The sequence below is a fragment of the Megalobrama amblycephala genome, linkage group LG2, assembly GCF_018812025.1.
Source record: "Megalobrama amblycephala isolate DHTTF-2021 linkage group LG2, ASM1881202v1, whole genome shotgun sequence".
Lineage (NCBI taxonomy): Eukaryota > Metazoa > Chordata > Actinopteri > Cypriniformes > Xenocyprididae > Megalobrama > Megalobrama amblycephala.
The window spans coordinates 53,942,722-53,958,478 of record NC_063045.1 but is presented as its reverse complement, the minus strand read 5'-3'; the positions used below and the strand labels follow the sequence as shown (position 1 = coordinate 53,958,478).

General features: G+C 39.3%; 1 protein-coding gene across 1 annotated transcript in view; it reads right to left on the bottom strand.

Moving 5' to 3' along the window:
- The window catches only part of dscama (Down syndrome cell adhesion molecule a), a 104,852-nt gene extending 89,095 nt beyond the window's left edge, over nt 1-15,757 (bottom strand). Inside the window, exon 1 of the mRNA XM_048180940.1 lies at nt 15,073-15,757. Within this exon, the coding sequence (XP_048036897.1) occupies nt 15,073-15,115 (43 nt within the window). The 5' untranslated portion in view covers nt 15,116-15,757. The remainder of the gene's footprint in view (nt 1-15,072) is intronic.

Sequence of the window (15,757 nt, the reverse complement as noted above, 5' to 3'; positions counted from 1 at the left end):
AGCGATCCTTATCTGCCTGAAATAACAGACAGGGTGCTTTCTTTGTCACTGCTTGTTTCTGTCTTTCACAGCCGATCATTGTAAATTCCCGCTGAGAGAGTCTCTAACGCGCTGTCCCTCTGTGGTCCTGTCTGGGCTTGACTCAGGGTGATATTTATGGGCTGAGCATGTGACAGCTCAAGGGCAGAGACCATTTTAAAGTCAAGCTGATCTAGGGGCATGGTGGTCAGGCAAGTGCACGTTTCGCTTTAACAATCTGTGAGATTAAGATGAAGGTCTGGTTAACATTTAACAGTGGACTTTTCCCCCCCAAACTCTACTTTAAAGGGTTAGTTCACCCAAAAATTTAAATTCTGTGATTAATTACTCACCCTCATGTCATTCCAAACCCGTAAGACTAAAGACTAAGATTAAGATTCGTTAATCTTTGGAAAATCTTCACAAATGAAGATCTTTTTAATGAAATCTGAGAGCTCTCTGTCCCTCCATTGACAGCCTACGCAACTACCATTTTCATGGCCCAGAAAGGTAGTAAAAACATCACTAAAGTAATCCATGTGACTCCAGTGGTTTAACCTCATCATTATGAAGCAACGCGAGTGCTTTCATTAAAAAGATTTTCATTTGCGTTCTGAAAATGAACGAAAGTCTTACGGGTTTGGAACGACGTGAGGATGAGTAATTAATGACAAAATGTTCATTTTTGGGTGAACTAACCCTTTAAAAGGAGTTTGGGTGAAAAAAGGTCCAAATTTACCTACATTAAACATCTCATTAGATAGAACAACACACATTTTCCGATTTTACATTGCTTTTTTACTTAATAATGTGCTTTAAATATGGCTTTTTTTCTACAATTTTAGAAATTAAAGAGAAGTCAGTCTTAGAAAACAAAAAGAAATGAGTTATATATGAATGTGACAGGTCTGACAGGGCGTTTGTAATGAGGAAGGGGAATGACAGTAGCATTTAGGGTGAGCAGAAATATGGGTTTGTCTTTTGAAAACACATTAGCAATTGTCCACTGATAGTGTGTAACCAGCCATCACAAGACTCTTTTCAAAACTAGCCAGGCGATTTATTTAAGTAATGTGCGATCGATATTTACCCTGCAAACCGCATGGGCGCCTCTGGTATTAACCCTTACGAACCTGAGATAGGATTGTTTGGTTTGGAAATGATCAGGACAGACACAGTAAACCCTTACAAATAAGATGTGGAATAAGATGATACCCATGGTACTTCAATATACACAGTAGTGGCCATAAGTTCAGCCTAGGAAAATTGACATCTTCACCCTTTATTTAAATATAATAAAAATGTGCTAAAGCATATTGCGTAAATTGTTTTATTTGTGATAACACAATAAAACATGCCAAATTGTGTGGAAATAATTTTTGGCCAGGCGGTCATATAAAAAAAAAAAATTATGAACACATGCTAAAACAAGAGAGAACCGAAGAAATATTAATAACTGATTATGTTATAGTAAATGTATGCTTTTTTTGTGAGCTTTTTGTTTTTCTATGCATTTTTTGCATAGTATAATAAAACCCTTTTTTGCTCAATAACTTTGTAAAATAAATACCTTAACCAGGTTTTGTTTTTCCTTCATATTTAAAATATTGGGGGAAAAAAATATATAAAATATTTTTCTCATATTTTGATGGTTTAATCGAATGCAGGGTCACTGAAACCAAATATCCCATTTGGTCACTACTATACTGTGGTACTGTATGATTACCATATTCAGACAGTATATCATAGTATTGCCCTCTTTTATCTGTTTTGTTTAAAAAATATTGCCTAATTGAAATATTTTTTGGAAACTTGTCATGATAAATTGCTTATGTTTAAGTACAAAAATTGTCTAAAAACATGTTAGACATGGTAATATCATTATACGTTTTCATAAGTGAAATAGCCCCTGTCCATTCCAAAACTAAATTAAATATGTTTTGATGATTTGAATATTTCAGCCATGAATTGCACACATATATAGCCGAATTCACAAAAAATCACGTGGTATTACCAAGTTCACAAATATATACCCTGAACAACCTGGTACATTTTGTATATATCCATTTTAAATCTGCACATTTGATAAAATCAAAAATATTTTTGGATGATTTGCTTATGTATAATTCAGAAAGATAAAAATAAAAAAACATGGCAAAAAATGTCAAAAAAAAAAAAAACAACAACAACAACATAGTAATAGCATAGTAATAACCAAATAATTAACTCTATTTTGCTTTTGTGCAGGCTTAAAAGGACCGATGAATTATTTTTGGGATGATTCATAGATTTTCATGATGAATTGCTTGAGCTTAACTTTCACTTTTTAAAAATAAACAAACATTATGTTAGAATGTCTTAAAACACTGCAAACCATAAAATCAGTAGCTCTCTGAGGATGAAATCTTGGCCCTGGTGTGGGTGGATGGGTCACTGTGTTGGCTGCAGGCCAACTGTGTCTGCGCTGTTGTCTGTGCAGCAAATAGGAGGGGTTGTTCTTCCCCGCGGGCTGCGGAACCTTGACGGAACGTCACGGGCTCAAGGTAATTAAGGCAGCGGCGTGCAGAAAGCCAGAGAGTGCAGGGGGAGCCCGGAACAGCAGCCGGGAAAGTCAGAATTCCTGTCCCTGCCTCGGGGCTACAGCGGGCCTGGCGTCAGGGAGCTGTAGCGGAGCACCGCAATTTAACCAGCTTGCAATTTGCTCTCATGAATATTAAGCACAGCCCAGCCGTGTCTGGGTTAATAGACTCCCGCTCACTGCCAATATGTAAAGCCAAAGATATCCCCCAGATGCCGAAAAAGGGTGAGAGCGGGAGCGGCGCGGGTCCCACTGGAAAAGCGAAGTTTCTGTGGGTTTTTTTTTTTTTCATCTCTTAAGTGAGATAATTTGAATATCATCTGAATAATGTCAGAGCAAACGTTCGTTTAGAGCCTCCCTGGTGGTGAGGAGGAGATCAAACGGCCTCCGTGGATCTACATCAATTACGAGAGCCGACACCGCTGATGTCTGAATCTAAAGCGCTGCTGACTCCGGTGATGAGGAAACATGAAGCAGAGCTACGAGAGTCTCGTCTGCTCACGCTGGGCTGACGTCTCCTCATCTCCCAGAGACAACAACTCAAAGAGATTTACAAAACGATGTGTGTACTTCATTTAATTATAATAAATCAAATGATTGATTTATTGAAAAACATTATATTACACTATATATACACAGTGTTGGGGAGTGACTATAGTTACATGTAACAGATGCGTAATTTAATTACAAAAATGTAACTTAGAAAAAATGTGTAATTAAATTACAGTAACTTATGAAAATATTAATGATTACAAAAGGGGTTATACATCTGAATATTTCTGTAAAAAGCTAGGATATGTTGAATAATATTAATTTGTTTAATTGACTTCTTTCCCAAATTGCATTGACTGCTCTAAAATATGAGACACTAATGTTTCAAGGGTTTAGGACACAGAATAGGATACATGCTAACTCAATATTTAATTTATTGTAATCTGTAACCTATTACATTTTGAAAGTAACCTTCCCAACACTATATATATATATATATATATATATATATATATATATATATATATATATATATATATCAAAGTTTACTTGATATATATATTCAAAGTTTACTTGAGTACTTCAGTCTTTCTACTTCAAAATTTCATATATATAATCATTCATATTTTATATATATATATATATATATATATATATATGGGAAATTGTATATATAAAACATGCTCTTTAATGTCACACACAAACATTCTGTTCCTGTCAAGCGATTGTTTTGCTAACTTCCACTAAACTTATCTGCCTTCATATACACCATTACACAAACTCCACCTTCCAAAAATGTCAGCCAATGCAATGTCAGCAAATTTGACCACATGGAAGGACAAGAGCCATTGTTTATAGAGTATCAGACTCAAAGAAGCAAGTGAGATTTACTCAGGACACCTATTTCTTTGTATTTATCACATAATAAATATGACACACACTCCAAAACAAAGAGCAACTCCACAGTGAGGACAGTGAGGAATCATAATGTCTTTATCGTTCAGATAAATTTCCCATGGGAGCATCCAACACTATCTCACGACCAATTTGCATGTATTTTACGAGGTGGTTAATTCGTATGAATTCATACGATTTGTCTAAACCCCAGTGACGGGTAGGTTTAGGGGTGGGGTTTGGGATAGGTCATTTGAATTTGTAAACTTGTAAAATACGTACAATTTAGCAAAAAACGTATGAATTCGTACGAATTAGCCACCTCGTAAAATACGTACGAATTGCTGTGGATCGGGTTGGAGCATCAGTGGTGAAAAAAAAAACAAAAAACAAAGATGGGTAATTATCAATTCCACAATACGAACAGATTTTAGAGAACCAAAATAAATTAAGGCCTAGGAAAAAACAAAAAACAAAAAAAACATCTGAATTATGATAGACAAAAATATTGACTTAGGCAGATTTGGCCTATTTTGAACAAAAAACAAAAGCAAAAACAATGGACAAATGCTGCTTTTTGTCATTCTTTAATTGTTTAAACATATTATGTAAATATATAAAAAGTTACCATATGTGACCCTGGACCAGTCATAAGTGTCAATTTTGTGAAACTGAGATTTATACATAAATAAGCTTTCCATTGATGTATGGCTTGTTAGAACAGGACAGTATTTGGCTGAGATACAACTATTTGAAAATCTAGAATCTGATGGTGCAAAAAAATCTAAATATTGAGAAAATCACCTTTAAAGTTGTCCAAATGAAGTCCTTAGCAATGCATATCCACACACACAAAATACATTTTTGATATATTTACAGTAAATTTACAATATATCTTTGTAGAACATGATCTTTCACTTAATATCCTAATGATTTCTGGCATTAAAGAAAAATCGATAATTTTGACCCATACAATGTATTGTTGGCTATTGCTACAAATATGCCTGTGCGACTTATGACTGGTTTTGTGGTTCAGGGTCACATATGTTATTTAAACAATTTCAGTATATTTATGCTGAATTGTTAAATACACTATATAATTATACAATATATTTAATTACACACATGTATATGTGTAAATACTGGCTCCAAATATACTGACATCAACCAGTGAAAAATCAATCTTGGTTTACCACTAAATACTTAACGATATCGCTTTGTTTTGTTAAACAGCTTACAGTATCCCAATGTCTCAGTTTCTGCCCTTTTCTAAACACGTGCCTGTGCTAATATTTGGGTGTGAGTCTCAGGTCAGCTCCTCTCCTCACTGGCTGCATGGCAGAAAGCTTGCGCCTCTGCGCACTGACGCAGCCAAGCAGATGTAAATGTATTCAGAGCATTTAGTGCTCAGGATTAATCGAATTATAATTTAATCATCTGATCAAACAGCAATTAGCATAATCACTTCTGGGGACGGGCCGATAGAGAATGCAGTGGAAACAGAACAGACCTGAGGCGAGAGCAGCTTCAGTGAGACATTTGCTGGGATCTCTGCAAATGTTACACATTTTTGGGTGTTGAAATTCTGCCCATTTTTTTCCCCGTCTGCTCTGCTACATGGACACATTCAGTGATCAAACAGACTTTGTTAACTAGTGGACAAAAATCAAGGATGTAACCACATATTCAAGACTGCAGGGGACCAGATTTAACCAATTCTTTTCTGTCAAACAAAATTACAGGTATTTCCTATCAGATTTTTAATAAAAGTATGCTCTGAAGGTAATCATAATACATTTTTGGAAGGGTGTGAATACCATAAATACAATAGATATTAAGGGCGAACACTTCACTTACGGTATTCAGACTAGAATTTAATTTCCAAAACAAAGAGCAACTCCATAGTGAGGACAGTGAGGAATCATGCTGTCTTTATCAGTCAGATACATTCCCCATGGGAGCATCAGCGGTGAAAAAACAAAAAACAAAAACAAACATGGGTAATTATCAATTCCACACTATGATAACAGATTTTGGAGAACCAATAAATTAAGCCCTCCAGAATCTGAATTATGATAGACAAAAATATTGACATAGGCAGAATTATTTGGCCTATTTTGAATAAAAACAATGGACAAATGCATTGTCAATTTTTCAATTGTTTAAACATATGTAAATATATAAAAAGTCATAAGGGTTTTTGAAATTGAGATTTATACATCACACAAAACAATAGAATTTAATTTCAGTCTTAGAATTTTATAGGAAAACCCTGATCATTAATAAAGATTATATTTAGGTTAAAAATATGATATGATATCTATTTTGGATCATAAAAATGAGGTATAAATAGGTAAAACTTCATATGCCGTAAAAAATACTTAACCTAAAATTAACCTAAAAAACATTTAACCTAAAATGTGCTTCATTTGGTAAATGAATTAAAATCAACCAGTATTATTCATTATGACAAATATATAAAATATTATTCAGAATCACAGAAATCACATGGCAATATCTATATTTATTTAAAGTATTAACTGCACTTTTATTTTATTTTTACTTTGAAACATTCATTAAAAAGACATTTACAAGATAGGTAGATAGATAGATAGATAGTTTTCACATGCTTTCTTTTCAAAATTACATACAGGACAGTGATAAATGTACAAATCACATGCAAGACCTCAAAAAAAAAAAAAAAAAAAAAAAAAAAAACACATGGATCCATCTGCTCCTTTCCACCTATTACCTGATCAAGGCTCACCAAAAACAGCTTATACCACTCAGTTCTTTCACAACAACAGACCAAAAGCACTTCTGACAGGAAAACTCATTTAAGATGGTCACAATGGATGGAGCAACACAGTGGTTTGTGCTAAAGTCATCAAGCTTCTTTACTAAAAAAGCCCGAAAGTCCTCATCAGTGTAAAATACAGAGTGCTTTTTCTGCCAAGTCATCAAAGCAGGAAATAAATACACATTCACGGCCACTGGTACAGGCCCATCTGTCAGGCATATTTCCTGCTGATTGACAATAAGCTGTGCTGATGGAAAATATGAACACTGATCAGCCTTACTTCTTGCTAAACAGTTAGTACAAGCAGATCATCAAAATGCCATTATGCCAAACGACTCCTGGAATTACTGATATGCTGGAGAAAGAGCTACTAGGTTGAGTAGAGCTGTGTGTGTGTGTGTGTGTGTGTGTGTGTGTGTGTGTGTGTGTGTGTGTGTTCTACAGAGTCTGACACACACCACACGTTTATGTCTATTTCTAATACACATTTAGCTTTCCTTTTGGCACAGCTTTAATCTTCTTAACTAATTACCTTATAACTAATAAAAAGCAACAATACCGCATCTGTATGAAACATCTGATAAAAATCCCTTTTTACTGCTTTTTTTAATGGATATTATGGGAAAATCAACTTACATATCAAAGCAAATTGTGCGTACAATGCCATACACTGTAAAAAAAAAAAAAAAGATTAACAAAGTTATAAATAAAACAAAGATGGTTGGTGTTTGTTTGACAAGAAAAGACTATTTCAATCTTTCTATTCCAAAATTTCACATTCAGTTCAATGTGTTACTTGCCATCTCTGTGAAATTATTTGTGTAATTTAGAAAATTGTTTCAAAGTAAACCATCAAAAAAGGTTTTAACTATGTTTTGGGGACAGAGCTGTCCCTAATAGGTGAGCTAAAAAATAATTTAAAAAAAAGATAATACAAAAGCTTATTTAGCGGAGGACAAAATTAAACAAAATTGTGAATCTTATTTAAATCTGGAATTAGAATTCTGGAATGTTCTTGAAGACAATGAATAAAGTATGAATGAATAAAGTAAATAATGTTCCTAAACAAATGCAATCTAATGCAATAATGTTAAAAATTCTAGTAAAAGCAAGTAAAGCTAGTAAATTCCCAAAAATTCTGGAAAATTTGTATATCTGTAAAAACAATTCATAAACAAAGTAAATAATTGTTAGTATTTGTTTTAATTCTAAAAATGCAAAAACAAACAAACAAAAAATAATGAAAATAAAAACACTTTAGGATAGCCTATTAACCATAATAATATAAAACCAACAAGAATATGTTTGCTTTGCTTTCTTATCATTCTATGCACGTCAGGAGCTTTCAAAAAACAAAAACCATGAATCTACAGTGTTCTGAGACAAAGATGATTTTAAAACATATCATATGATTTGTAGAACAATATCAGTTAGCTTTGCTTTCAGGACTGTAAACAAGGCCTTGATTTCTCTCCACCACATCACAATGCAGCTGCAGTCTTAAAAACCCAGGCGTACAGTTGAGCAAAACAAATGGATATGCCCACACACTTTTGTCTGTTTGATCTGGACTCAGCTAAAAGCTCTCTTAAAAACCATCTCATGGAAAGCGACAGCTGATTGGGCACTTTGCTCTACGCAGCGCTGTTTACTCGTGTCCATTTGAGTGTATGTCAGAGTTGGCCCCTAGCATCAGTTTACAAAAACAACATCGCACCTACTTTCGGCTCCGTCTGTGCAAGGACGCTTCTGTTGTTCCAATTACATTTGTGTGTTATTATGCACATGGTCTCGAGAGCTCTTCACCAACACAAGAGCCATTGAAAGCAACTCAGCATGATTTTACATGCAAAAACATTTGTTGTTCAATACCAGAAAGCTGAGTGCAAATGTTTGTTATTAGGACTAAATTATAAAAATTGTATTAAATGCATTAATTGTGCATCTGCACTCTTAGAAGAAAAGGTTCTATATAGAACTTTAAAGAGTTCTGTCAGGCACTTCATATATAAAGAACCATTTCATGTTTCCCATCATGGAATCATTTTATGGATTTATTTTTAAATAATTAGATTTGTTTCAATTTTAATTTGAATAAAATTTTATGAATTAAACAGGTCGGAAACATACTTTATCACTGGGGAAAAAATTAAATATGTTAAACATGAAAGTATTATCCAATCATTTAAGACATTTCTCCTTATGTAACACAGGCAAGCTAGTAAAGAGCTGTGCAGGTAAACATCACTCCTCTGGCCTAAAGAGGTGCACTAGCAAAAGAACGTTGGATGCTGTGGTCTTTAGTGTCTTTGTTAGTGAGCCCATGCCCAAAATGCCAGTTCAAATCCCACTTGGAGTGGTTGTGAGTAGAACCAGAGGGGTTACATTGGTGCCGTGACCTGGATGGGAGTGAATGTAATGTAGGCCAGCTAGTAAAGAGCTGTGGAGGTAAAACTCACTCCCCTGGCCTCAAGAGGCGCACTACGACAGAAGCTAAATGATGTGGTCTTTAGTGTCCTTGTTAGCGTGCCTGCCTCCCATGCCAGAAAAGACAGTTTGAATCCTTCTCAGAGCAGTTGCGAATAGAACTGGAGGGGTTACATTGGTGCCGTGACCTGGATGGGAGTGAGTGTAATATAGGGCAGCCAGTAAAGAGCTGTGCAGGTAAACCTCACTCGTATGGCCTCAAGAGGCGCACTACCGACAGAAGCTAGATGCTACGATCTTTAGTGTCCTTGTTAATGGGCACCTCCCATGCCGGAAACGCTGGTTCGAATCTCACTTGGAGCAGTTACAAGTAGAACCAGAGGGGTTACATTGGTGCCGTGACCCGGATGGGAGTGAGTGTAACATAGGCCAGCTAGTAAAGAGCTGTGCAGGTAAAACTCACTCCCCTGGCCTCAAGAGGCACACTACCGACAGAAGCTAGATACTACGATCTTTAGTGTCCTTGTTAATGGCCACCTCCCATGCCGGAAACGCTGGTTTGAATCCCACTCGGAGCAGTTACAAGTAGAACCGGAGGGGTTACATTGGTGCCGTGACCTGGATGGGAGTGAGTGTAACGTAGGCCAGCTAGTAAAGAGCTGTGAAGGTAAAACTCACTTGCCTGGCCTTAAGAGGCTCATTAACGACAGAAGCTAGATGCTACAATCTTTAGTGTCCTTGTTAGTGCCTGCCTCCCATGCCGGAAATGTTAGTTCAAATCCCACTCTGAGCCGTTGCGAGTAGAACCTGAGGGGTTACACTGGTGCCGTGACCTGGATGGGAGTGAGTGTAACATAGGCCAGCTAGTAAAGATCTATGCAGGTAAACCTCACTCCTATGGCCTCAAGAGGCACACTACCGACAGAAGCTAGATACTACGATCTTTAGTGTCCTTGTTAATGGCCACCTCCCATGCCGGAAACGCTGGTTCGAATCCCACTCGGAGCGGTTACAAGTAGAACCAGAGGGGTTACATTGGTGCCGTGACCTGGATGGGAGTGAGTGTAACGTAGGCAGGCTAGTAAAGAGCTGTGCAGGTAAAACTCACTTGCCTGCCCTTAAGAGGCTCATTAACGACAGAAGCTAGATGCTACAATCTTTAGTGTCCTTGTTAGTGCCTGCCTCCCATGCCAGAAACATTAGTTCAAATCCCACTTTGAGCCGTTGCGAGTAGAACCTGAGGGGTTACACTGGTGCCGTGACCTGGATGGGAGTGAGTGTAACATAGGCCAGCTAGTAAAGAGCTATACAGGTAAACCTCACTCCCCTGGCCTCAAGAGGCACACTACCGACAGAAGCTAGATACTACGATCTTTAGTGTCCTTGTTAATGGCCACCTCCCATGCCGGAAACGCTGGTTCGAATCTCACTTGGAGCAGTTACAAGTAGAACCAGAGGGGTTACATTGGTGCCGTGACCCGGATGGGAGTGAGTGTAACATAGGCCAGTTAGTAAAGAGCTGTGCAGGTAAAACTTACTTCTGTGGCCTCAAGAGGCGCACTACGACAGAAGCTAGATGCTACGATCTTTAGTGTCCTTGTTAATGGCCACCTCCCATGCCGGAAACGCTGGTTCGAATCTCACTTGGAGCAGTTACAAGTAGAACCAGAGGGGTTACATTGGTGCTGTGACCCGGATGGGAGTGAGCGTAACGTAGGCCAGCTAGTAAAGAGCTATGCAGGCAAAACTCACTCCCCTGGCCTCAAGAGGCACACTACCGACAGAAGCTAGATACTACAATCTTTAGTGTCCTTGTTAATGGCCACCTCCCATGCTGGAAACGCTGGTTTGAATCCCACTCGGAGCAGTTACAAGTAGAACCGGAGGGGTTACATTGGTGCCGTGACCTGGATGGGAGTGAGTGTAACGTAGGCCAGCTAGTAAAGAGCTGTGCAGGTAAAACTCACTTGCCTGGCCTTAAGAGGCTCATTAACGACAGAAGCTAGATGCTACAATCTTTAGTGTCCTTGTTAGTGCCTGCCTCCCATGCCGGAAATGTTAGTTCAAATCCCACTCTGAGCCGTTGCGAGTAGAACCTGAGGGGTTACACTGGTGCCGTGACCTGGATGGGAGTGAGTGTAACATAGGCCAGCTAGTAAAGATCTATGCAGGTAAACCTCACTCCTATGGCCTCAAGAGGCACACTACTGACAGAAGCTAGATACTACGATCTTTAGTGTCCTTGTTAATGGCCACCTCCCATGCCGGAAACGCTGGTTCGAATCCCACTCGGAGCGGTTACAAGTAGAACCGGAGGGGTTACATTGGTGCCGTGACCTGGATGGGAGTGAGTGTAATGTAGGCAGGCTAGTAAAGAGCTGTGCAGGTAAAACTCACTTGCCTGGCCTTAAGAGGCTCATTAACGACAGAAGCTAGATGCTACAATCTTTAGTGTCCTTGTTAGTGCCTGCCTCCCATGCCAGAAACATTAGTTCAAATCCCACTCTGAGCCGTTGCGAGTAGAACCTGAGGGGTTACACTGGTGCCGTGACCTGGATGGGAGTGAGTGTAACATAGGCCAGCTAGTAAAGAGCTATGCAGGTAAACCTCACTCCTATGGCCTCAAGAGGCACACTACCGACAGAAGCTAGATACTACGATCTTTAGTGTCCTTGTTAATGGCCACCTCCCATGCCGGAAACGCTGGTTCGAATCCCACTCGGAGCGGTTACAAGTAGAACCTGAGGGGTTACATTGGTGCCGTGACCTCGATGGGAGTGAGTGTAACATAGGCCAGCTAATAAAGAGCTATGCAGGTAAACCTCACTCCTATGGCCTCAAGAGGCACACTACCGACAGAAGCTAGATACTACGATCTTTAGTGTCCTTGTTAATGGCCACCTCCCATGCCGGAAACGCTGGTTCGAATCCCACTCGGAGCGGTTACAAGTAGAACCGGAGGGGTTACATTGGTGCCGTGACCTCGATGGGAGTGAGTGTAACATAGGCCAGCTAATAAAGAGCTATGCAGGTAAACCTCACTCCTATGGCCTCAAGAGGCACACTACCGACAGAAGCTAGATACTACGATCTTTAGTGTCCTTGTTAATGGCCACCTCCCATGCTGGAAACGCTGGTTCGAATTCCACTCGGAGCGGTTACAAGTAGAACCGGAGGGGTTACATTGGTGCCGTGACCTGGATGGGAGTGAGTGTAACGTAGGCAGGCTAGTAAAGAGCTGTGCAGGTAAAACTCACTTGCCTGGCCTTAAGAGGCTCATTAACGACAGAAGCTAGATGCTACGGTCTTTAGTGTCCTTGTTAGTGCCTGCCTCCCATGCCAGAAACATTAGTTCAAATCCCACTCTGAGCCATTGCGAGTAGAACCTGAGGGGTTACATTGGTGCCGTGACCTGGATGGGAGTGAGTGTAATATAGGCCAGTTAGTAAAGAGCTGTGCAGGTAAACCTCACTCCCCTGGCCTCTAGAGGAGCACTAGTGACAGACATTAGATGCTGAGGCCTTTAGTGTCCTTGTTAGCGCACCTGACTCCCATGCCGGAAGCGCCAGTTCGAATCCTGCTCAGAGCAGTTGCGAGTAGAACCGGAGGGGTTAAATTGGTGCCGTGACCTGGATGGGAGTGAGTGTAACAGAAGCCAGCTAGTAAAGAGCTGTGCAGGTAAACCTCACTCGCCTGGCCAGTTTAAACCCCGCTTGGAGGGGTTACACTTATATAGAGCCTATTTGGCATAAAGGGTTTTTAAACTTGATTCAATTACTCTAGGCTTCTATACAGAAACCCATTGAACCTTCTTTTCTAAGAGTGTACAAGCTGCAACTGCACTGAACACTTGTCCATCAACAAAAAAGGAAAAAAATATGAAATCTCAAAAGGGATATTTAGGTGACTAGGGAATTAATTTATCCTTCCCTTCTAGATAAACATCCCAAGTGGCTTTGCAAACAAGCACACCACGCTTTCCTCTGCTAGTCATTATGAAAACACTTCCGGGTTCACCTGTACAGGAAGCTCCAAGGCCACTGCGCCAACATACATTTCAGGGGTTTCCATAGAGACCAGTGGAGAACTGGGCTGTGAGCTTAACCAAATCATGAAAGGCTCATTTTTTATGGCTTCTTTTTCTCTCTCTCTCTCTCTCTCTTTCCCACACACCCGCAAGAAACATGCTACACTGGCCAGAGAGAGCGAGATCGAGAGAGAGAAAGAGATAGAGAGGGAGAGAGAGAGCTCACTGCACTGACAGCAGCGGCACTGCATCAGAACGCTGATCAATGTAGTCTCAGAGACCCACATACACGGCTAGAACGCAGTGGCACAAATGGGACCATATTGATTCAAAGAGAAACACTTAAAATGCTTTTTAGAAATGCTCATTTGAACACAGTTCAGTAGACATGCATCACTCAATTGGCCAAAAACAAAATCCCTCTGAAATGATAATCAATTTAATCGATACACCATTAATTGAGGTTAAACGTTTGTGTCCATTTCTGGCTTCATCGCAGCCCTGCGGAAAACTGATAAAGCTTGGAAAAAAATCATATGAAAGACTGAAAATTAGACTGATACGATTTAACAAATTGTGGCCTCATGGCGTTCAACGCACCCTTTATGCTAAAACATTGGGTTATTGCGTGTGTGTGTGTGTGTGCATCCTATCAAAATGCATCTCCTGTTCTTACTATCACCGGTCAGTCTATGTGGAGTGGCCTGGGTCTGATATTAACGCCCCACAGTGTTACTCTGTTAAAACCACCTAAATGGCCCCATTTTCTCCTTTCTTCCTCCCCCCATCCCTCATAACCCCCCTCTCACTCTCTCTCTATTCCACCACAAACACACCCATCCTGATTTAGCCCAGCAACCAGCACCCACTCACTGTCTCTCCATTTTAAAACCATCAACACACTCGCCTCCTGTCGAGCATTTGCGGTAGAATTTTTTTTTAGAGGTCAATATGATTCGGACACCCACATGGGAAATTTTTATTTGATTTTTTTTGAATAAATGTTTTGTGAAAAGGTCACAGTGAAAGCATTCAGTAAAGTGCCAATTGAGTGACTGCGAGTTATTTTTTCATTCAATGCTTCAGTGCTTCTTCTTGAAACATGGCGGCTGTGTCACTATGCCACAATACAGCAAATTTTATTTTTATTATTTTTCTTTTTTAGATGCTTTTCAGGATTTTTTTGTTTGTTTGTTTTTGGCGCTTTTTAAATGAATAAAACTGTTTTATTGCCTTAATTTTCTATTTTTATGTGTTTTTAAAAAGTATTACCAGCAGATCAGTTTTTCTAATGCTTAAAATAAAATATGTCCAAGGTCATAATAAAGAAAGGGAGGAAAAAACAAAAAAACAAAATTTGTCACATCACATCAGGTTTGGTCCAACAAGGATGTCAAGATTCATATTTTTGACATTCTTGATGCACTTGAGGGTATTTGCATAATAATGCATGCTTGTTTGTTTAGTATTATGAGCTGTAAAATGTAATAAAGTCACTAATCATAAAACGATTTACATGCTTATTTACGAGTCTGCTACTGTACTGGTTCCACCTGAATTACTTGCTCAAATTAATTTACAAAATTTTAAACTATTGGGGGGGTATTGGGGGGCATTATTTTTTATGACATAAGCACTAAAATGATATATGTAAACCTTTTAAAAGAATCTACCAAAGGTGTTGTGAATTAACATAGACTAAATCAAATGGTGCAGAATGCATCGTATTTCAAATGTGCTTAAATGTATCCTTAGTGCATTGCGATGTTAATTAATTTCCACGAAGTTACAGCCTGCATAACAATAAAAAAATAATAATAATAAAACACTACTCACCATTCAAAATGCACTGGAAAAAGATGATGGCCAATATCCACATGCCCCGCTCCTTTCAATCTCCCAACTAAGATTTTTCTTTGCCCACTGCACACTTTTCCTCCAAAAAACCGTTGCGCAGGAATATGAATATCTGTAATTAGTAGTTCCAGTGAAAGGGATGCATATGAACCAGAGCTCTCGCTCGCGTGCGCTCCCAGGCTGATTGTCTCCGAGCTGAGATCCAGCTGTGGCGCGAGACGGTGAGCGGCGGGCAGGTGCGATGCTGAGTCAGAGCGCGTGCTTACTGAGGGGCACTGCGCACAGGTGTAGTCTCGTACAAGAAATAAACAGCGGGAAAGTAAATCCACTGAATTATTAATGATTAAAAATCATATCGGAAAGTTTACAGAAAAGAAAAAAAAGAACGAAAAAGAAATTAAAAAGAAAAAGCTCTGAAACTCCAGCGCGTGAAGGGATAGAGATGATGGCTGTTAGCTGTACTCAGAGCAACATCCCTCTTCACCACCTCGCACCGTCCAGCAGTCAGCAAGCACGCGCATCTTCCCCTGCTGCACTGATCACTCCAGAGCTCAGCATCAGCACCAGAGCATCACACAACACAACACCCCCCTCACTCTCTCATTCTCTCTCTCTCTCTCCTCTGCAGCCTTAAAGGTGCAGGGGTGCTGCTCTTAAAGAGAGA